The 14,250-nt window shown below is 40.6% G+C and overlaps 1 protein-coding gene across 1 annotated transcript in view; it reads left to right on the top strand.

The window, feature by feature from the left end:
- LOC131977376 (nucleosome-remodeling factor subunit BPTF-like) overlaps positions 1-14,250 on the top strand; it is a 58,417-nt gene that overhangs the window by 17,833 nt on the left and 26,334 nt on the right. The window contains exons 13-21 of the mRNA XM_059340644.1: positions 356-491; positions 2,123-2,425; positions 2,591-4,673; positions 7,960-8,084; positions 9,788-9,916; positions 10,146-10,296; positions 11,270-11,309; positions 11,688-11,913; positions 12,629-12,778. Of these exons, the coding sequence (XP_059196627.1) occupies positions 356-491; positions 2,123-2,425; positions 2,591-4,673; positions 7,960-8,084; positions 9,788-9,916; positions 10,146-10,296; positions 11,270-11,309; positions 11,688-11,913; positions 12,629-12,778 (3,343 nt within the window). The remainder of the gene's footprint in view (positions 1-355; positions 492-2,122; positions 2,426-2,590; positions 4,674-7,959; positions 8,085-9,787; positions 9,917-10,145; positions 10,297-11,269; positions 11,310-11,687; positions 11,914-12,628; positions 12,779-14,250) is intronic.

Below are 14,250 nucleotides of genomic sequence, written 5' to 3'. Positions count from 1 at the left end.
GTACTTACAATAGGTCATTTCTCAGTATTTATTTCTAGTGTAGAGTGAGACTTTACTGCCTGGAAACTGAGGCATTGCTGTGGGAAACTGCTGTGTATGTTGTGCCTGAGTAATCATCAAGGGCTCTTTGATGCAGCAAGTTGAACTCTGCTGTGAGTCATTTCCTTCAGCAATTAGTGATCAGTCTGTGAATTACCGCTAAACTTTTAATCTCTCTTCATACCTTTGCTCTGCCCTCTCCCGCCTCTTTTTTCTGTCTCCTAATTTGCTTTTCACCGTTTAAACCTTTCATCTCTTTTTGTTTCTTTATCCCTCATTTCCTCATTCCTCTTCTGCGTTCTTGTCTTATTTGAAGGTGTGGAAGCAGAAAGGAGAGGAGTATCGCGTTACGGGCTATGGGGGCTGGAGTTGGATCAGTAGGACTTATGTGCAGCGGTTTGTCCCCAGGCTTCCCGGCAACACCAACGCCAACTACCGCAAAGAACTGGAAGGTCTGGAAGGGGAGACTTTGGGGCCTAAAATGTGGTTTTCTGTAATTTAGAGTCTCTTTGAATCTGGGAGTGAATTGGTCTCTCGTTCAATCTCAACGATGCCATTGTGAGGGTTGGAATTCTACCTCTCTTTTGATATGCCCGTAAAATCCACAAGCTAATCAAAGACCTCACAAATAGTTTGGATTCTTGTTTATTAATACTGATGGTTTATTTTTTTGTTTATCCTTTTACCATACTAATTATTTCAAAACTGCAGTGTCAAAAATAAATTCTAAAGCTAGAGACCACATAATGATCTTAATAATCTTTATCAAGTTCTTTTTTTGTTGTTAATAATCATTGAAGCACAGTATGGATTTTTCTCAGTCGATACTGATAAAAGACAATTACCTTTTTTCTAATAGTGGATACTGATAACATTTTTTTTAAATATTTTGTATTTTAAAAAAAGGGTTTATAACCTGTAGTTTATGAACACCTGAAAGTAAAAGTTTATGAGATCTAGTGAACAAAGATCTAATCTATGAAAGCATAGTGAATGGGGGCTGCGATGCGAATTACCATTTGGCCAAACAAATCCATGCAGCGATAATGTTGGCTATATAACTCTTGCTAGTGTAACCTTAAATAACACAGAAACGCTATCTTTCCATCCAGTTTAAAAAAGTTTTGTTTTTACTGTTTTCAATGGATCAAACTGATGTGGAAGAAAGGCCTTAAATCTCCACTTAGCATGCTAATCGTGAGATAGCACATTACGCAGTATGCTACACTAAAAGTACATTAACATGAACCCAATTAGCTGATATACCATATTGCATGTAAGTATCTCATATCAAATTACTATGGGCATTAAGTGGCATGAATGTCATCCCTATAAGAAGTGAATAAAGCTAAATTTCCGCTTAGCATGCTAATCGCAAATAACAGAATTTGCACATTACATTCAGACCTGTACAACGTCTGCAACTCAATAAAACACTTTCTTTTCATAAGGTACCACACCATCCAGCACATACACATTGAACATTGATATTCGCTGGAAACTATTAGAATATTATTGGAAAATCGAACCTTGGAGCGCACTTTAAAACTCTGAAAGATAGGTAGGCTAAATAGACTTACAGATGAGATGAGTCAGGCGTGGAAGTCCAGAGTGAATTGGGTTTTCTGACCAGGTGTAGGCCTATCACACAATGGGGCGGAGCTCCCCTAAAAAGGCGTCCGCTCGGAAACCAATGCTGCAACACATCCTACGTAAATAATGATATTTTGAAAAATGAATTCAAAAATCTTCAAAATCGAGGATGCACACCTTCGTGCCATGCACAAGCCACATACGAAATCTTAGGTCAGTCTGACTAACGGTCAGCGAGATATGCCCTAGACACACATCCATACACACAGATGCTTCTTGCTTTTATAGATAGATAATTGCATATAGTGGAATAATACATGATAATATACATTTTCCATTATGGTCTGATATATATCTCATGCATCCCTATTAATAATTGAGGAATTGTGTTTCAAAACAGCCTGATTAGTAGCAAATTTAGGTAGTTCTAGATGCATGTTTTCAAACTAATCCGAAAAGTAAATCCTCACTGTCATTGTGTTTTCCAAAGATGCTAAACTTGGAAAGAAATGTACCCTGTTGGACTTGAGTCGACGTCCAAGTGTAGCTGCACCAGAAGGTCAGGGAGCTGCTGTCCTAAGCAGTGAGGCAAAACATCAAGACTCCTCCGGCCTCTCCAAGCCTGCAGAGGATCACCAGAGGTCTGTTGAAGATTTGGATTCCAATGAGAGGATGGAAGAGGAAAAGAAAGAAGGGGTGGAGGAAAAGGAGAAGTCTGAGGAGTTATCAGCAGGTGAATCACCTACGAAGATGGAGGTGGACGCCGCAGACTCACGATCAGATGAAGAGCAAAGTATGCATGAGTTCCTAATAGCATTGTATTAAATAGTATGTGGTGTATGGGTTGTGTAATTGCACAATTCCTCCCCAAGCTTTTTCAGCCTCATTGGCAGAGATTTTAATGTATAACACCTATATATCCATAACAGATTAAAATCTGAGTTTGTTTTCTTTCCAGGGTCCAGTATTCAGGAGGAAAAGCCCTCTGTGAAGGAGGAGCAGACAGACGGCCCTTCAAAACCCTTTAACTACGATGTAGTGGATGTCAGCAAGGGCTTCCTCACCCGCATTGCCTACAAGAAGGTCAAGTCCTCTAAGCTGGACAGCCTGCTCGAGCGACGAGTTAAGCAGCACACTATTGAAGAGAGGCAGAGGCAGCAGGTGTCTGCCTCCAACCCTCAGACTCCTGCACCAGTTTCATCGAACCCCGCTGCTCTCAGCACTCCAGTGCGTCCACGATCACCACTCAAACCCCATACTCTCGCTCCGGCACAGCTTGCATTGGGCAAAGCTGTGAAAGTGGAAGAGAAATCTTCCACAACAGAAACTCCAGGTCCAGGAAAAGTTGGAGGGCGAGAGGTTGAAGGCGAGAGTCAGACTGAACTCTCTAAAACTCAAAATGAGATTGTCACTCCTCCTCTTCCTTCTTCTGTTCCGGACTCCACACCCAAAGACAATTGCAGTACAGGTACACAAAACCAAACCACCTCCATGCCCCAGGTGTTGGAGGCAGACTTGGTGGAAAGGACTACGGGGCCAAAAGAAATTAATACAGACAGTTCAGGGCAACAGGGCGTCACACTGCCTGGTGTACATGAAACAACAGCAGGGGGAATTAACAGCTCTTTAGAGCGAAAAACAGCCAGCGTACCATCAGATGTTACAAAGGCTGCACATATTGAAAATGTAGGGTCTGAGGTGCCCAACTTGAAAACGGACTCTCTAAGGACCTCTACAAGTGTTTTTGACCAAATAAGCAGTCAAAACACATCTCCTTCTAAAGGTATTCAGCAAAACCTGGAAACTTTAAGCTCAGCGCATTTGGGTACAGAGGAAAATGGCATGGGGCCAGAGGAGAACCTAGGAAATATAAAAGGTAGAACCGAAGGCGATAGCACTCCCGAGTCAGTTTCTCCTCTCCCTCAGGTAAATGGTAATGATGGCTTGGAGAGTGAGGGCATGTTGAGTAACTCTGTAATGAGCTCAAATAATGGTTTGCACACCACCAGTCCGCAGGTGAACAGCATTGGTAAGGTTGAAGAACAAGGGCTGGCTGTCTCTTTGAAGGACAGCACACAACAAAAGCCTTTAGTAAACGGAGATTTGGCTCCTGTAAATGATTGTACAGAGGCTGGGGGCAAGGAACCAAGTCTAGCTTTTAAGGTAGAGGTAGAGACAAAGACAACGCTGTCAGACCAGGACTACAAACCTCCACTGAAGATGACGAGGCTGGAGAACAACATTGACGCACTTGGAGCTAATATTCAGAGCACGCTACAGCACAGAGGCACGTCACCGTTTCAGTCTGCGGAGACCAAACCCAGTCCTGCGATCAAGATCATCAGGATGGCGCCGTCTCCGATACCTTCGGCGGAAGAGTCCAGTCTGAGCGACGACTTTGCAGAGGAGAATAGCAACAGCGGGACAACCGAAGCACTCAAAACTATCATCACACAGGTAACTACAACCTCCACAACCAGCACGACAGTAGTTTCCACGGAGATGAGGATATCCAACTTGCCGTTGACTGCATCTGGAGTGGTTACGAAGCCCGCGACATCGACAACAGAAAACAGTGCCGTGTCCACCCTTACTACCATGACCAAAACAACTGTGACCAAAATCTGTTCTGCTGGGCTCGACGGCCAGTCGGAGGACAGCCAGAGTGAAATGATGACACAAGAACAGAAGATGGCGCTTTCAGCCTCTTTCAGTAAGTCAACGACTGACACCAGTGGTAGAACCTCGGTGTGTTCTGTCGCTGTGAGCCTGGAGGACTCATTGTTAACGAAGGGCCGCGTTCGCCTTCTCAAGTTCTCGCGCACCAAGAAGACGCGCTCGGACACCGCCCTTCCTTCTTACCGCAAGTTTGTCACCAAGAGCAACCGCAAGAGTATTTTTGTACTGCCACATGATGACTTGAAGGTGCTGGCAAGGCGAGGCGGATTCCGCGAGGTTTCCATTTTTACCTACAATGCCAAACCAGCGCCGGACATCTGGCCATATCCTTCACCCAGGCCCACGTTTGGCATCACCTGGAGGTAGGTTCTCTCTCTTTGTTTATTTTTCTTAAAAACTCAGACTTTTTAATGGAGCTGGGGATTATGATCAAAATCTTCTATTGAAATGTATCATTCCACATCTCTTGACGCGATATGTTCACTCGCCGGCCACTTTATTAAGTGTGTACCTAATGAAGTGGTGGTGTGGTCTTCTGCTGCTGTAGCCCATCTGCTTCAAGGTTGGATGAGCTGTGTGTTCAGATAAGGTCTTCTGCAGACCTTGGTTGTAACAACTGGTTATTTGAGTTACTGTTGCCTTTCTATCATCTCCAACCACCATTCTCCTCTGACCTCTGGCATCAACAAGAGAACTGCCGCTTACTGGATATTTTCCCTTTTTCGGCCATTCTCTGTAAACCCTAGAGATGGTTCAGCATTAAGAATTAAGTAGATCAGTAGTTTGTGAAATACTCAGACCAACAACCATGCCCCGTTCAACGTCACTTAAATCTCCTTTCTTCCCCATTCTGATTGCTTTGAACTTCATGAAAAATATTGCATGTTTTCTGGACAGACATAGCTAAGATAGAAAGTATTATATAGTTTGGACGTTATGTTTATAGCTTCATATCGCTTGTTACGTCCACTGACAAAACCCAGCCAGCAGACAATAACTTGACAATCATAAAATCAACAAAGTCAAAAGTGAAGTGACCAATTATGCTTTATTTTAAGACCAACAAAAGAAAGACACACTAAGGTGGGGGAGGATGGGACAAATGATTTTGCCAAAAGAAAGTTGAAACAAATATAACAAAAGAAGGCCTATCTAAACTAGCTGTGAAGTAAAACAAACCAACAAAAGGCCTAACTAACTTCTCTACAAAAAAGGAGGGAGGAGGAGGAGAGGCAGAAACACACACACAAACAACGACCATGAAGCAAAAGTCTTCACTCTCTTTGTCCCCCTTGTGGTAACTTTACACATAAATATTCAACATATTTACTGACAAAGTCACTAGTTAAGTAGCCTTTATCTTTGGTGAAATTGGTGCATTTGATCCAGCTCAGCTGTTTCAGTAATCAGTGGGGAGCACTTTGTAGCAGGGAGCGACTAATGTTTTGTAATGTCTTGTAATAGTAGTATAACTGATACCTAAAACATCAGAGGAAACCAATGCAAATACAGAGAACTTGCAATGATGATGGCACGAACATTGACACTGTGGTTCTTGTACACTTAACCAAACAAAACTTGATTCCAAATGGAGTGAAGGAAGTTTCCATACAGAAACACAACGACAAATAAAAACACTGTTTTAATCAGTCAGATGTGACTCCCCAAAAAATATTCATTAAAATCCTGCAAGTGCAGCGTTCCAAATTTAATTTTTATTGAAACTTATGGCTTGACTAGGTTTCTATTATATCCCTACTTTATAAATGGCCACTTCAGAGTAAAACTTAATCATAAGACACTCCCCTGTGTTTCTGGTAAAACTACCCAGAGAAAGTGTGTCCAGTCTTGGAAAGATTTTTTTTTTCTGCCACCCATTCATTTAAGATTTGTATGCATTCAACATCACAGTACAGTTAATCTGTACAAACGGATTACTGCATATGAATGCAGAATCTGGAGGCAACAGGACAAGACAAAATATTGGCACTTTGCCCCCGGAGCCTAAATTGTCATCAAACCAAAACCTATGGCTTGGGAAGGATTATCCATATTTAATCTATATTTTCACTTTCATTTCTGCATATTGGGGACATAATATGGCCTGTGTAGCTTTGTGCTTTTATAGAATTATACACCGTTTAATCACCTCTTTAAAAGCTGTAGTTGTTTAAAATGTACAGCTGTGATGCTTAAAAAGAGAAAATCAGAAAGGATAAGAGTGATAATTTGTTCCTTCAGCATCCACCTTTAAACCCTCCCCCTGGTTTTGTCAAAGTGCCATGTCCTGTTGATTTGTTGTGCATTACCTCTCCCTCCCTGTCTGCTGTTTGTGGCTCTGGCCCTGGGCGATGTTGAGGCTCTGTGCCTGGTGTCACACAGGTTATTTTAACCAGACCTCAGTGTTCCGACGCAGTCATGAATCATCTGGCGAACAAGTGTCAGGATGTTCACTTGGTGCAGTGACCCAGCCCTGCAAACCAGGGATGTTTTCCTGTCTGTGGTCACACATGGGAATATCTACTAAAACCCCATATATACACACACACACACACACACACACACACACACACACACACACACATACACAAACACACACACACACACACACACACACACACAGGGCCTTGTGATGATGTTTTTGGAGATGTTCAAGATGTTTTAAACAAGCGCCAAGTTAGTTGTCTGAACAGCAACCACGGCTAAAATGATGGACGGAAGGAATATTTCTTCCAAGAAATAATTTTCGTTAATGGATGACGTCCTGTCATCCAATTCAACACCCAGAGCAGTTTGTTACACCCAAAAATGTTTATTTAATTAAAAACAGCCAAATGAAATATGCTTCAACACTTCAACTTTGACTTTTGTAAGATTAAACTGTTGTTTTTGGCCTTTTAGAAGTCAGAGATAATATCTTTCACTCAGCCAAATTATGAAATAATGTGTTAAAAAGGGAAGCCAGTCGTCCTTTCATAGAAAACATCACCAAAAACATCAGTCTGGTTCTACTCTGCCTCTTCATGTTCCCATGATCGTCCTGCAATGTGTTTTCTGTAACACTGAGCGAGGGACTGGCGCTCAGTCGCCCTGCACTTTAATGAAATGCATGACACCAGGCCAGAGGGGAACGAATTCTTTCTGACAGTGGTGTTTGCATTCAAGTTTATTTTCTGTGTAAACTTGAATGCAACCAACACATTTCCATTTTCTAAAGATTTCTTTTGGTATACAGTCATGGAAAAAAATATTAGACCATTGTTTTCTTCAATTTCTTGTTAATTTTCATGCCTGGTGCAACTAAAGGTACATTTGGACAAATATAATGATAACAACAAAAATATAATAATAATAATAGCTCATAAGAGTTTAATTTAAGAGCTGATATCTAGCCATTTTCCATGGTTTTCCTGATAGTAACCAAAATCATTATCAAGAAAACCATGGAAAATGGAAAGAAAGCAAGGAGAAAACAAGGGTGGTCTAATAATTTTTTACATGACTGTAGATTCAGATTCAAGATGTATAGCCATTTGTCATGTTATGTGTAGGTGCAAAGTTGTAAACGGCACAATAACAATAATGAGACTAATGTTTGCATGCAATAATGTATATGGCGAGTACTTAAACTTCTGCGTTGTGTTCTAGGTATCGCCTGCAGACGGTGAAGTCTCTGGCTGGTGTTAGCCTGATGTTGAGGCTCCTGTGGGCCTCTCTGAGATGGGACGACATGGCTGTCAAACCATCCGCTGCTGTCGGCACCACACGTACAGGTAGAACCCCGTACACTCCTACACTACAACCTCCTCCAGATAAAGATCCTTCAGCGTGGGATAATAGGGGGAAAATCATCAAACTTGAGTTTGGGTTGTGATGGAATTAATCAGGGCTGTACCGAGTAGTTTAAAGCTACATTGACATTTAGATTCTAAATCACATTTTGTTTTGTTTGTTTGCATGTCTGTTTATTCTGTTTAACCCTTTATCAGGCAAAGAACTATATTTGGTAACTTAAGGTAATATTTCGAGAAAAAAGTTGCAAATTTACTAGATTAAAGTGGCAAATCTACAAGAAAAAAAGTCGCAGATTTAAGAGATTTAACGTGGCAAATCTGCGCGAAAAAAGTCGCAGATTTACATGCAAAAAGTGGGAAAAAAACAACTTTTTCTCCCAGATTCACCACTTTATATCTCATAAATCTGCGCATTTTTTTCTCGTAGATTTGCCACTTTAATTTCGTAAACTTTTTTCTCAAAATATTATTTTCGTATGTTTTTTTTTTTTTTTTTACACATTCTGGCAGTATGTAATATCCTCCAATATTCTCTAGGGTTGAAATTTGGAATTTGCAAGTATTTCAATGAGTGCCCTATTAAGGGTTAAAGTGGTGAATCTGGGGGGAAAAAAGTTGCTTTTTCCCCAATTTTTTCTCGTAAATCTGCAACTTTTTTCACGCAGATTTGCCACTTTAAATCTCTTAAATCTGCAACTTTTTGTCTTGTAGATTTGCCACTTTAATCCAGTAAATTTGCAACTTTTTTCTCGAAATATTACCTGAAGTTACCAAATATAGTTCTTTGCCTGATAAAGGGTTAAACCTGGTATTTCCTGTGCAGTTGCAGATAAAGATCTTGGTATTATTCAGTTTGTATAATTAGATTCCAGTGGTGGCTGCTTAGGATTGTTACTCACTCTTTCAATAACCGAAGTATGTAAAGTCAAAATTAAGAAGAAAAAAAAGACTATCATTCACAATTCACAACATGTATTTTATCCAAGAAAATATTCTGCTTCAATCGATTTGTCGGTGTTTAGCCTTTCTAAAACTGCTCCTCTGCTGGCTGTGCACAAATGTGATGGTCTAGCAGCAATCTAGCAGCACCATAAATCAACAGCTACTTTAGCTCTGACTCTAATATTTTAATAATAGTCATTAGAAAACAACAAAAAAACACTTTATGTATCTGCAGTTGCTTGGTGCTCGTTGCTCCATCAAGACATCATCATTTTCATAATGGAAGCTGCTTTAGTTGTGATTAATCACTTTATACAAATTGGGGATTTTGTTTGAGGGTTTCTAAAATATGGCAGACATTCAAATGTTTGAAAGCAAGAACATTTTGTTCGCAACAGCTCTAATATCTATGTACCATTATCTAATTTCCTGTGTGATCCCTATATTATTGTTCTGCTTTATTTATACGCATATTCCTACCTACTGTGAATGATTCATGCAGCAACAAAAATCGATCCACTCAAACATGCTGTTCAAAACTCTAACTTCCTGTTTTGGCTTGGATTATCCTCCTTACGCCCATGTTGGCCCAGAGGAACATGCAAAATGCTTGTGTGAGAGAAACACAGCCCTCAGTGGGTGTCACTGTGTTTATGTTGGAGTGCATTTCCTTTCCATCTTCTCGGGCTCTCCTCCTCACCACCGTACCAACCCAGCCCTATCCCCACTCATTGCTACAGAGACATCCGATACTGAAATCACCACCACCGAGATCATCAAGCGCCGCGACGTTGGACCCTATGGCATTCGCTCAGAGTACTGCATCCGCAAAATCATCTGCCCCCTTGGAGTGCCCGAAACTCCCAAAGGTTAGATGCACTTTTTTTTATACCTGACAGTGAGTTAAAATACCAGAGAACAAAGACAATCAAAGCTCTGGATGAAAGAGACAAAATCATGATTGTAGTTGACAGAAAAAGCATGAACTCTGTGATTTGTGCCTATTTCTATCCTTTGTTAACATTGCTCCTTTTTTCTTTTGTAACCTTTAAAAATTAGACACGATAACACTGATCTCTTATTGATCCACCACCCCAGAAACCCACACCCCTCAGAGGAAAGGGCTGCGCTCCAGTGCCTTGCGCCCAAAGAAGCCAGAGCCCGCTAAGCAGACGGGCCCAGTGGTGATCGAGACCTGGGTGGCTGAGGAGGAGCTGGACCTCTGGGAGATCAGAGCCTTCTCAGAGAGGTCAGAGGGTCATGGGTCAATGCATCTACACACACCTGCCATGGAGCGTCAGATACTATCAGTCCAAATGTTCTCATTGCTCTGCTAGGGCTAAATTGCGTTGCCCTACCAAACTTGTGTGAGTTTGGTAGGGCTTTCGGCACATGATAAAAATGTTTGAAATAATCACATCTAAATTATATGATTTATGGAAAGATTGTCTGTTGGGATGGCCGTTTGGAAGAAACCTGCCAACTTGATAATACATAACATTAATGATCAATTAATTGATTTATTGCTGCATGCATATATGGGCAAAATAATATATTTATACATATATATTATGTATATTATTACATTGGCTTATTCACGTACAGCCGCAGAACTGAACGCTCGGCCGTGTTTCAGTTCAATGAGTACAGATACACAGTCATAGATAAAATTAAAATTAAAAAATACAGAGATCAATTAAACATTTTTAAAGACCATTAATCAATCATTGATTAATTATTCCTGTCCCTAATTGTCCGGTATTTTAAAATGACTAAAAAGTATGTATATGTGTTTGCTGTGTTTGAGGAAGCTCCCATTTAATGGAAACCAGTGGTTATTGGCTGATATTTGTTCAAAATAGTTTGATTGGTGGTCAGTTAGAAGAGCTGATCATATTACACATGAGACAATTCCTCTTCACATCGATAAAATTACTTCACCAGCCTGGCAGTTGTACCAGGTGTCTAAAAAACCCAATAAATTTGCATGTGTGTGTCGGAGCATGGATGCTGGAGCACAGAGGCAGATTTTCATTCAGCCAATAATGTTGTCAATAAATAAATAATGCTACACAATAAAAAGAAGGCTTCAAATAGACTCCATGTCCAGTGTTGGCCAGTGCTGCCTCCAGCGATCAGTGATTCAACACAAAAATCCTGTTCAGAGCACCCTTATCTGTGTTGTAAGCATTAGTGTCTTTTTTTTTTTTTTTTTTTTACAGGGTGGAAAAAGAGAAAGCTCAGGCAGCAGAGCAGGCCAAGGTGAGTGTGGTCTTTCCTCTTAATGTTTGATTTCATCAAAGACAGATATATCGAAATAGTAAATAATAGAAATAATGCACACTAACCTTCTTAAATATGACACAATTGAGGCTTACGCCTTACTTTTATGGGAGGAAAAATTGCACATGTAGCAATTAGCAAAAAAAACAACATTATTTGATTACTGGGATTTACACACTATTTGTTGAGCAGTGAGTGGCCACATTATACCATCAGTGAAGGTAGTGGTCTAGTTTTCAGACAGCTAACCCCTAAACATCCCAGTGTATACCACTTTAACAGCTCATTTCCATTCAGCTGATTGTATGTATTGGGTTCCTTTGTTAATGTAGTAACTGACTTATTTTACCATCTTAGAAACGTCTGGAGCAGAAACCAGGCTCAGTCAACGCCGCCCCAACAGGAACTCCCACAACACCCGTCACCACTCCCAAAGTCATTGTGGGCTCACTCTCAGGCCAGGGCACCCCCAGCACCAAGGTGGTGCTGTCCACTAAGATGGGCACCCCCGTCACATTCCAGCAGAACAAAAACTTCCAGCAGTCGTTTGCCACCTGGGTCAAGCAGGGTCAAAGCACACAAGGTAATTTAGAGAGGAGAATAACTAATGGCCAGCTTACTTTCCTCTTTTGGGACAGAGCATGTTGGAATAAATCATTATACATGTGTTCACAAGAGAGGCACCATTCTCTCCACATAATCTATAATCGTTTTACCAGACATCGTACTGACTCACTGCAGCTGTGCTCGTTTAGACACAAAAGGTGAGTTGGTAGTTGGCTGTAATGAACTAGAACTAGACTATGAATGTTTGACTCATTACAATGAACTTGTTTTAATTGTTTAAAAAAAGAGCATCTTTGAGATTTTCTTGTGCTAGTTGTCTACGCCGTATTGCTTTCCAACGAGCAGGTCAAACAAACTTCCTATGAATCCAACACAACATATTTTTTTTAGTTTAAAGCTTTCTCTGAATGTATTAATTTCCTTTTTCATATATATTGTGTTTTGGTTATTGATCAAATTGTTAAGTGGTGATATTACTAGTCAATATGACTCCAGCTGACTCAAGACACAAAATTACCAAAATAAAAGACGTAAAATTACAGCAGCAAAAAACTCAAAATTACCAAAAAAAGATGCAAAATGGACCAGAAAACAACATAAAAATAATGTAAAAAAAGACAAAAAATGACCAAAAAACGATATAAACCCAAAATTAGGCTTTGTTAAAAGTGGTGATATTACTGGATTTACAGTATTTTTTATTTACATTTTTTGTTTGTTTGCTGTATTAGGAACGGGCACAGAGACCACCGTGGCCACGTCTGGCGGGCACACCTTCCAGATTACAGGAACCTCAATGGGTGGAAAGGTTGTGACCACCAAGCTTCCTCTGCCGGCCAACAGCAAGATCGTCACAGTCAACGTGCCAACTTCACAAGGAGGTACACCGGGCTTTCATAAGTCACGCCTCGGAGGCGGACAGAAGGCACAAGTTACATTTATTCAGTGTAGACATTCCTTCTTTCCATTCACCACCATTTCAGGATGTGTTTTCATTGCTGCACCTCGGACCCACAGCTGAGACGTTTCAAATGTGTCAAAGGAGCCAAATTAGATCTGGCTCATTAATTGAATGCCATTGTAAGCAGTTCAGTGTGCCAACCACGCACCCGGCGCTCGAGAAGCACTGAGCCTGTCTTCACTAATTTTTAATGTTGTTGGTGCCAGCGACCGCAGGCCCAAATATTTTGAAGTCTACAAATTAGACACAAATTAGACATTCCTCTGTCCTTGATTGCCACTGTCGGGGAGCCAAGCACACAAGTAGAAGGTCGTTTTTAAAGGCCCTCATCAAAGACGAACTATGGAGCTCAAGTGTTCAGCTCTATTAACTGGCCTGTTGCCTCTCCAAATCATTCACACAGTTGTCACAGTTAGTTTTACCATGGTGCTAATGCCGCCGTGTTTTTCGTTACATGCTTCAAATTAAGCACTTAAATTAGCCCTTTTCCAGACCTCAGAATTATCGCCCACATCCCCAATTTGTTCAGTGGCTCCCTGTTAGCTTTATTTTGCTGTCTCAGTTCAGCCTTTAGTGATGCTAAAGGTTTACCCTGAACCACGGGGTCTTATTAACTAAAGCGTAACTATCTAAATTAAAGAATAAGATAAAAGAAAAGCAGCTGTAACCATTATTTCTCAAATTACAGTGAAAAATGTGTAATGTCAAAGTTATTGCTGATGAATGAACCAACAGAGAATAATCACCCACTCTTTAGGCTCATTGTTTTGGTTTTCCGGCCTCCAACCTAACTATTTTGGGTCATTCTCTCTGCTCTCATAGTGTTGTTTTTTAGTTGCAGGGGCTTTCAACAAAAAATGCTAAAGAAAAAAAAAAAAAAAAGCCCACAGCTCATTACCTGCTCAGCAAAAATCAGCAGGCTAGCAAATTTAGTGTCTAGCTGTTGAACGTAATGGAGCAGTTGTAGCTAAAGAGACAAATATTTCTCTCAGGAGTTGGTGGAGACCAAAAATGGAGCTAAAAATGGATATTGGAAATTGGGCTTACATTAATTTGGAGGGCAAATGGACTCCAAATTAAAGCATAGGTGCCTACCACTTTCTGAGCACAAGAGTGGTAGCGGCATTAACTTTGTCTGTAGGTAACAACACAACTAAGTAGGAAATAACAATAATAACCACAATTAAAAGTGGCAAATTTAAAAAAGTAAAAAAAAGAACATTTAACTTTGTTGCTTACTTACTTACTTATGGAAGAAGTGTGACTACGAAGGTAGAAAGACCAACTCAACAAAATCTGCGGAGGACAAAATCAGGCAGGGAAAACCTTTCACTTCTGTGGTATAAAGCCTTACAGAGGACAAAACAAAGCCAGGTAGCAGCCGGTTTGTGG

Source organism: Centropristis striata, chromosome 1 (genome assembly GCF_030273125.1).
Source record: "Centropristis striata isolate RG_2023a ecotype Rhode Island chromosome 1, C.striata_1.0, whole genome shotgun sequence".
Classification (NCBI taxonomy): Eukaryota; Metazoa; Chordata; class Actinopteri; order Perciformes; family Serranidae; genus Centropristis; species Centropristis striata.
Note: the sequence above shows the minus strand (reverse complement) of the source record. Positions and strands in the feature narration are given on the sequence as shown.